At 36.8% G+C, this 9,662-nt stretch overlaps 1 protein-coding gene across 1 annotated transcript; it reads left to right on the top strand.

The window, feature by feature from the left end:
- The first annotated feature begins 8,007 nt into the window (after positions 1 to 8,007).
- LOC145671730 (uncharacterized) lies at positions 8,008 to 8,559 on the top strand. The gene has a single exon (XM_081740933.1). The coding sequence runs from the start codon at positions 8,008 to 8,010 to the stop codon at positions 8,557 to 8,559; it is 552 nt and encodes a 183-aa protein (XP_081597059.1).
- Positions 8,560 to 9,662: the final 1,103 nt, after the last annotated feature.

Genomic DNA, 9,662 nt, shown 5'->3' with positions numbered 1-9,662 from the left:
ACAATATACTTGACCACAAGCGTGTTTGCGTTATTTAAAGTGTTTTATGTTAACTCTGCATTTTCTATCATTTGTGATGTGTAGAAAGTCAAAGCAAGATTGCGTTTTGTATTCTGCCTTGTCCCATTCAATATCAATTTACAATCTCTTCAGTTTATAAACTTTTCATTTTCTTAACAATATCAGTTCACAGTCTTTTCAGACCTTTTCAAAGTATTCTTCCCTGCTTCGATGCACCCTTGAAAACGCTTCACCTAATCATTGAAGGGATCATATTGATAAATTCACGTCTCGTCCCCTGTGATCACTTTGTTCAAAAATTCTGGATCTGTTTCGTAGCGTTCATGCAATTCCTGCCACTTCAACAAACGCTGCTTTTTCATCTCACTCGTCAGGACTTTTAGCAGCATTTTCGCACAGACTTTCTTCATTTGAAGATTCCCCGTTAAAATGCAATGAAAGGTTGTTTTGGGTATTCCACACTCCTCTGCAATCATCCGAATACTTAATCGACGGTCATTGTCCAAAACTTGACGCACTTTTTTGCAGCGAATTGTCCGTTTGTGATGTTGATGGGTGTCCCGAGAGGTCGTCATCGTTGCCGGACTCCCGACCTTCCCCAAACTGCTTGTATCACATGAAAGTTTTCCTTTTTTTTTAACCCCGTCACCATAGGCTTCCCGAAGCATTTTGAGCGTCTCCGCCCCATTTTTACCCAATTGCACACAAAATTTGATTGCATAACGATGCTCCAAAAATTGGTCCATTTTTTGCTTGACGAGAGTGCAGTAGCTACTATTTATTTTGTAAAATAAGAATTCTAAAATTCATTAGCTTCGCTGGATATTGAATTCCAGTAATATTAACCCCCTGAGTTCCAGTGACATCCATGTGGATGGCATAAATTACTCCGTTGCAAAATACCAGTGACATCCATGTGGATGTCATAAAATACTCCGTTGCAAAATACCAGTGACATCCATGTGGATGTCATAAAATACTTCGTTACAAAATACCAGTGACATCCATGTGGATGTCATAAAATACTACGTTACAAAATACCAGTTACATCCATGTGGATGTCATAAAATACTCCGTTGCAAAATACCAGTGACATCCATGTGGATGTCATAAAATATTTTGTTGCAAAATACCAGTGACATCCATGTGGATCTCATAAAATACTCCGTTGCAAAATACCAGTGACATCCTTGTGGATGGCATAAATTACTCCGATGCAAAATACCAGTGACATCCATGTGGATGTCATAAAATACTCCGTTGCAAAATACCAGTGACATCCATGTGGATGTCATAAAATACTACGTTACAAAATACCAGTTACATCCATGTGGATGTCATAAAATACTCCGTTGCAAAATACCAGTGACATCCATGTGGATGTCATAAAATATTTTGTTGCAAAATACCATTGACATCCATGTGGATCTCATAAAATACTCCGTTGCAAAATACCAGTGACATCCTTGTGGATGGCATAAATTACTCCGATGCAAAATACCAGTGACATCCATGTGGATGTCATAAAATACTCCGTTGCAAAATACCAGTGACATCCATGTGGATGTCATAAAATACTCCGTTACAAAATACCAGTGACATCCATGTGGATGTCATAAAATACTACGTTACAAAATACCAGTTACATCCATGTGGATGTCATAAAATACTCCGTTGCAAAATACCAGTGACATCCATGTGGATGTCATAAAATATTTTGTTGCAAAATACCAGTGACATCCATGTGGATGTCATAAAATACTCCGTTGCAAAATACCAGTGACATCCTTGTGGATGGCATAAATTACTCCGATGCAAAATACCAGTGACATTCATGTGGATGTCATAAAATACTCCGTTGCAAAATACCAGTGACATCCATGTGGATGTCATAAAATACTCCGTTGCAAAATACCAGTGACATCCATGTGGATGTCATAAAATACTCCGTTGCAAAATACCAGTGACATCCATGTGGATGTCATAAAATACTCCGTTGCAAAATACCAGTGACATCCATGTGGATGTCATACAATATTTCGTTGCAAAATACCAGTGACATCCATGTGGATGTCATAAAATACTCCGTTGCAAAATACCAGTGACATCCTTGTAGATGGCATAAATTACTCCATTGCAAAATACTAGTGACATCCATGTGGATGGCATAAATTACTCCGTTGCAAAATACCAGTGACATCCATGTGGATGTCATAAAATGCTCCGTTGCAAAATACCAGTGACATCCATGTGGATGTCATAAAATACTCCGTTGCAAAATACCAGTGACATCCGTGTGGTCCATCCATCCTACCCAAAGCAGCATAAAATTCCTTCAGAACTTCAAAAGTTCCCTTTTTCAGTCCAAATGTTCCACAATGCAAATAATTCTTTTTAATCAGTAATGTGAAATCTCTTCTTGTGCGTACACAATAACTATGCACTATATACCGGTCTAGGCAGTCTTTTATCAGTAAATGGAAACCTGGTATTACAGCATGCACATAGGAAAATGACACTTGGAACGCAAGAAGTTAATTGTAAACATGTGGCGTAGGTTGAGTCTATTATTAGACTGATGTCCCGTCATTGAAGCAGTCAGAAAGAATAGAAATAAAACAGAATAAATAAATAATCTCCAAAATCATATAAATGGTGATATAATTCCGAACACGAAGAGAGTAGAAATGTTATATGTATAAAGTACCTTCAAGTTTGTAAAAAAAAGTAAAATAGAAAAAGAAAGTATTAAGCAAATATCACGTGAAAAGCACCCTAAATGAATAATGTGAAAGAAAATATAGACCATAAGAAAACTAATTCAAGTGAAGCGAAAAGACTACAGTCTACAAGTGAAAATGGAAAGAAAATGTTAACGTCCCACGCTTATCCCCTTTAGACTAAGAGAGATAATGATAAAGGCAAGTGAATAATAATGGAAGATTTGGTGCAATGAAAAGTGGGAATACTCCTGATACGATGTTGTCCACCACAAGCTTACTTGGCCCGGGGATCGAACCAGAGGCCCCACGTACCAGAGGTAAGCGCTCTACCACTGACAAGGAACATCTTATATTGATAGTAGCATTGCCCAATCAAACAATGCGCAATTGATAGAGGAGTGAAGAAAAGTGATTAAACCAAAGTTTTACGGGACGACATCCAGAAACACAGAAGGTACAGAGGAAAGAAGAATCTAAAATCATGTAAAGATAGCAATGCAAAAGATACACTGACACAGAAAGAACTTCAAAGTGATTAAAGCAATCAAAATAGCATTTACACAAAAGTATAGTAAGCAAACATTGTACTCACATACATGCTCAATAACATCATATGTAATGCAGTGTTGCCAACTGACCATAAAATGAATTTTTGTTAAATGGCACGGAACGCAAATTATAACATGTAGAAAATCGTAATTTTTAATAGAACCATACCTGTGAAGTTATGGTGTACAGTGTTGCCAACGTTTGAAGAATGGGCTATATGAATTCCTATATGAATCTCGGATGTAGAAGAGTGCATGCAGTACACGATTCGTCTGTTATTTTTGTACTTCAGTGATTATATTCTTGTTTGTGGTCTTATACTTTGGTTTCAACTAGTTCGAATCATCAGGACAACAGGACAGGCGCCGTGATGCGAAATCAACATTTCAAGCTGAACCTTTGCTGAGTAAATGGACACAATTTAACACTGTAATGATGTGCTCTGTGTACGAGTATCAGGACTTGTTTAGAGAAACGGAGCCTGTTTCAAAATACCTGAAGCCTCACTAATTGGACTATCTTATGGCCTTGAAACTTGTAGACCGTCTGCAGCAGCAGTTTCGAAAGAAAATGGAGGTAAAAGAAAATGTCCATTTAATGCTTTACCGAAAATGCAAAATTATTTTGTGAGAAGATAAATCAACAGCTTGCGCTATCGGGTGTAGAGATAGAAATGGAAGAAGACTTTCCGCCTAGATGAATCTCAAAAATGAAGAGAATGCCAGGAGAACTTGCCGCAAATGAACTGGGAAAGAACTTATGAATATGATTTATTCAGAATAAAGAAAAACTTTAATGAAATTATCAATACAGCTGCTACATGTGTCAGTGATAGATTTCAGCAGCCGAAAGACTTACTGTCTGAACATCAAATGTTAGGTCCCAAGCACTTTTTGGAAATCAAGGAGAATGGTGTGCCTAGAGCAGCTTTCAGAGTTCTTATGAAAAAACTAAATAAAAAACAGAGAGAACTCTAGCACTTCTATATCGTGTATTACACTTTGTCACAAAACGTTCTGCTTTTTGATGATCCTGAAGAGAATGATTTCCCTGAACCCGTAGAAGTAGATAATGATGGTTATACATCTGAGCCTCCTATGCGAGATGGAATATCTTTGGACGGGATTCACGGCAAGAGTGATAATGATGCTGCAAACACCTGTACAAATTTGTTATCATGTGCAGGGATAATTTTGTACCAATTTCAATGGTGGGTGAGAAAAGAACACTTTTAGACATTATTAGGAAGAGGAAGGGAAACTGGTTGGGACATTGCCTAAGAAGAGATTGTATCATGAGAGACGTCCTAGAGGGTATGGTGGCGGGAAACAGAGGGAGGGGGCGAAGGAGACTACAATTAATGGATGATATAAAAACAGAAAGATCATACGCGAAGACGAAGAAGTTAGCGGAGGACCGTGGAGCATGGAAGCTTCTCAGCTGCGGTAAGTGACCTGCTAATAAAGGCAGAATACCTATGATGATGATGATCTATGCCAGTCTAGTTGTTTTAATAATTTATACATTGTGTACAAATATGCGTTGTCTTTACCATGAACAAAAGTGACATGGGAAAGGTGCTTCTCAAAGTTAAAGTTGGTGAAAGCAAATCTCAGCTAGTTTGTCTGAAGACATTTTGAACACATTTTCACTAATGAATATGGAAAGAGATATGTTAAATTTAGTGTCCGTTGACGAAGTTGTTCAGAAAATCTGCATTTCATTCTATGTACTGAAAAGAATCTTAACTCTAAAATTATTAGTTCTTTAGTGTTTTGGCAGTGTTTTTCATTTTCAGTAAAACTGTCGTATTCATTCCACAATACAAAGTTGTTATTAGTTTTTTAGTGTTTCAATTTTCAGTAAGCTGTCCTGTTCATTCCACAGTAAAAGTTATTGGCTATCAATTCTTTAGTGTTTCAGCTACTATATGAAGGGTAAGGGAAAAAAAGACAAGGAATGTCCATCTATGTGCTTTTTCGGGTGCATGGTCCTATCTGTTGGTGACTCTTGGTACTATTTGACTGTATATGCCATGCATACGTAGATGTAGAAATGTCCATGTAAAAGGGGACAAAAGATTTAACTAACCCTATTTTTTTACGCGGTTTTCAATATTAAAACGCAGTTTTCTCGAAAATGTAGTTTTGTGACATTCCTTGTTTTTTCCCCTACCCTTCATATGGCAATACAATAATAATTATAAAATATTCTATCGAGAGTTTGTTTCTGGAAATCCTGTGCTTTCCTGTTTAATTAAAACTTGATGTGACATCAAATTTCCAATGACGAATGATAAAGCATAGCTTGCAAAAACTACGAAGTAACAACGAATTTACAACTGCACAAGCGATGGCTCATCGCAAGTGTTCATTGTACGCTATTTTAGAAATTGGTGTTATAGTCTGAGGGCCCTCCTTGGTAACCGCGGCCTAGGCCCTAATATACCCAGCCCGCCTCAGGTTATTCATGATATTAATTCTCTGTTGAACGTATTATACATCAACGAACAACACAAGACAGACCTACTCACGCAAGAACACACACAAAAACAATGAAAACAGAGGATATGCCAGCACTGATCATGCGATGTGACCTGAACACATTATGAAAACCCACGATGAGCTGTTAGATCAACACTGAAGACTAAAGATACTTATACAAACACCTGAATATATATGAACTGGGAAACTAGAACTTCTTTTGACGAACTTTTCTATACACAACTGTTCTCACTTAAATGTCTCACATGCATTGAGCGATTCGGTGATGATCAGGCAAATTAATCTATATATTACATGCTGGAAAAGTTTATACGTTTGTGGACATTTTATATCTTTGTGGCCAATCCTTTCCTCAGTGAGTTCTCAGTAACCATAGGCTCTAGATAAATACCATTTTCATTGATCGATTGCAAATTTTGTGTAGATTGTTTTAATTCTAATTAAATATTTACAAAACATGGCCGTTATTTCTTTATTACATTTTTAGTGGTACACTGGAAGTGTTGTTTTTTTTTTTTTTTAAGGTATAACGACCACTAAATGTGTATTACTATGGAAAACACCAGCTTGTAATGAGCTTAATGATTGTTCTGCATATTTTATATGTCGTTATAGCCCATAATCCGTATATTTATATAATCTAGGTTACTGTTTTATCAAAATTCATTAAATACTTCATTTCGATATTACCTTTTTCATTGTAGTACGTAATAAGTTAAACATTTACACATTTTTAAATATTGTACATGTAGTTTATACAAGATGGATTTTCTATATATTATATGTTTTCCGTTGCTATGACGACTTACAAAACATGTCATATCACTATCACAACAGAACATCAATCATAATAGCAGAAAATAAATTACATCTATTTCTCTTTATATTTTCTTCTTCCTCCTTTTAAATAGCTTGTGCATATTTTAAAAGCACATTTTGCCCGTAAATACAAGTTATTATATAAAAATTACACAATACCGTTACAAAAGAAAGCATCACATCCTACTAGTTATACATTCCAACACCACATATTTGTATACAGGGATTCTACGCCATATCTGTCAGGCGTTTGTTCCATGGCCAACGAAGAATAACCATTTCTCCAGTCTTAGATGAATCTTTATTGTTTGGAGTGTTTTGCCCAAGGAACACCATATATCACTGACATTATAATTAATTGTGTATGTGATGTATTTCCTTCTTACTTATGCATGTAAGGTGAAAGAAAACACTGATCATAAATGAATGGACATTTCCACTGATCTTTTTATTGCTCTAAAAAAAACTTCAGGGCTAGCTGATTACGGAGAACACTTCCTTTCGCTCACGCGACGATTCTAACTAGTCGAAATTTGCGATTGAATTCCGGTCTGCTGCTCGTGCACTCAAAAAACGATCGCCCTGTTTGTACGTCACAGCTCGGTAGAGGGGAAAAGGTCTGCGCCGCTCACCAGGGAACTGGCTTAGCGAAAGATACGATGCATATTTTTCAAAAATGTGTACGACGTTGCTAATAACACAAAGAATAAGAAAAGTAACACAATTTAAAGTTTATTTAAAAACCAACCTATTTATTTATTTATTACCAATTATTTGAATATACGTGAATATCTTAGGACAAATTTGAAGTTTACTAATTTGCTATATTATTGACATTGTTTGCAGCCTGAGGTAAGAAACTAAAGTTTATTCCAGGAACGTACAGTACCTCATGTAAACAAATACACGTGATGATTGTTTCATTTTATTGGTTAAAGAGCCTTGGAACATCCATGCGGCAGAAGGAAATAGTCCATTGGTAAATAAGCTGCTTTTCAATGTTTCTGTTGCTTATAAGGATCATTACCAGAAATACAATTTCCTTACAATTAAATAACAGAAACAACACTGTATCTAAGAAGTAAATTGAATTAATGCAATAAAAGAGAATACGCATGAGCGGAAAGTGGCTTTGATAAACATACAGATAAAGAATAAGAAAGAAAATTTACGAAGTATTGATTTTGTGTAGATTACTGTTGTAGTAAGATAGATACAAACAACGTGATCTCGATACGATATAAAGATTTCCGATTAAGTGAAGTAACCTAACAATTTTGGCGCAGTCGGTAGAATAAGACTCAAACTCTAGGATATCAGGATTGATCCAAGAAGAATTAAAGATAACAGAATGGATTGAAGAATAGTAAGATAGAAATCTAAGTTGCGTCATGTCTGCATTGCCTAGTTTTCCACCTTTTAACTATGAAACCGATCGCCTGCAGGCCTATTTAGAACATTTTGAGCATTTGTGTATTGCCTTGCAAATTCCGAAGGACAGAAAGGTCTCAACCTTGTTTGCTGTTATTGGTTCAGAAGCGTATGAGCAAATTTGTAATATGTGTTGGTCAGCTTCATCATCGGAAAAATCATATGAAGAAATCAAGACAGCTATGAAAACATATTATGCAGCAAAAGTGAACGTTATTTCGGAGAGATTTCAATTCCACAGCATGAAGCAGAAGCTTTATCAATTGATTACAAGCTTTGTATTAGATCTTAAAAAGCAATCTTCTTACTGTGGCTACACTTGTTGTTTGGATGAGAATATTCAAGGCCAGTTTGTGTTTGGAGTTACTGATGAGACGATTCGGCGCAAGCTGCTAAACACCAAAGATTTGACTTTTCAGCAAACTGTAGACATTGCTTTAACTATGGAAAGCACCGAACAACAGTTGAGGTTATATAAGCCTAAACCAGAGTCTAGTATAAATCAGTGTTGAGCAAATTTCAATTGAATTAACAACTAACAATTAATCTGTAAAGTTAATTGTTAATTGCAATTAAGAATTGAAGTAAGTAATGGTTAATTGTTAATTGCAGTTGGCGATTAATAATGGAGAATCAATTGCAATTAATCAATCGATTGAAAGTAATTGCACTGGAAAGTAATTGCAATTGAATTCAGTGATTCAATTGCAATCAAAATTAATTGGCAATTAATTCAATTGCAGTTGATTTCCACAGCAATTACTTTCAATTGATTGATTTTCACTGATTAATTTTCAACACTGTAGTTCAGAGTGAGCGTGGGGCAATGAAAATTTAGCCACGACCAATTGACTCACCACCCATCGTAATCCAAGACCCACCGCGACCCACTCTGACCCACCACCCACCATGAACCACTCTCACCCACTGTGACCCACAGACCCACCAAAACCCATTGTCATCAACTCTGACCCATGATTCACGCTCTCTTCTCTACTGACTAAAGAGTTTAAACCTATAATAAAACAAGCCTATGAAATTATCACTCATCGGAGTTTGAAATTCTACGATCAATCGCTCAAGCACCGATCTACTACAATAACGGTGGATCTGACCTTTCTAATATAAATAAAATAAAGAGTTTGTTTGTGTCTGTCTGTTTACTTTTGTGGGGGCTGTGGACCAGACGAGTGGACCGAAAGTTTTCAAAACTTGGTCACGGGTAGCATGGTCTTTAGACCCCAAATCAAGACGAAGAGTTCTTTTTCAAATTTCGAATGAGGGGGGTCTCATTGGGACGTTTACCGGGACCGACCTGGGGACCAGACAAGTTGACCGAGAGCTACCAAATTTTAGTCACGGATACCTTGGTCCAGGTCCCACACCAAGGCGAAGCGTTTTTGACCAAATTCGAACCAGGGGATCTCAGGGGTTCGTTTACCGGGACATGTAAAAGTAGTAGGAAATGACCGATTTCATAGTTTTCGCGGTCGCTGGGATCAATGGTGAAACTCCGATCGCATTAACTTCCAAATTCATCCTATTTGGCTACGGGCCGGGGTTCAACGGGGGAGGGGGATACCGAAACGTAAAAGTAATCCAAAATGACCGATTT

Source organism: Thermobia domestica, chromosome 15 (genome assembly GCF_964235325.1).
Source record: "Thermobia domestica chromosome 15, izTheDome1.hap1.1, whole genome shotgun sequence".
In the NCBI taxonomy this organism is placed as follows: domain Eukaryota; kingdom Metazoa; phylum Arthropoda; class Insecta; order Zygentoma; family Lepismatidae; genus Thermobia; species Thermobia domestica.
The sequence above is the reverse complement of the archived record's forward strand: the minus strand, read 5'-3'. Positions and strand labels throughout refer to the sequence as shown.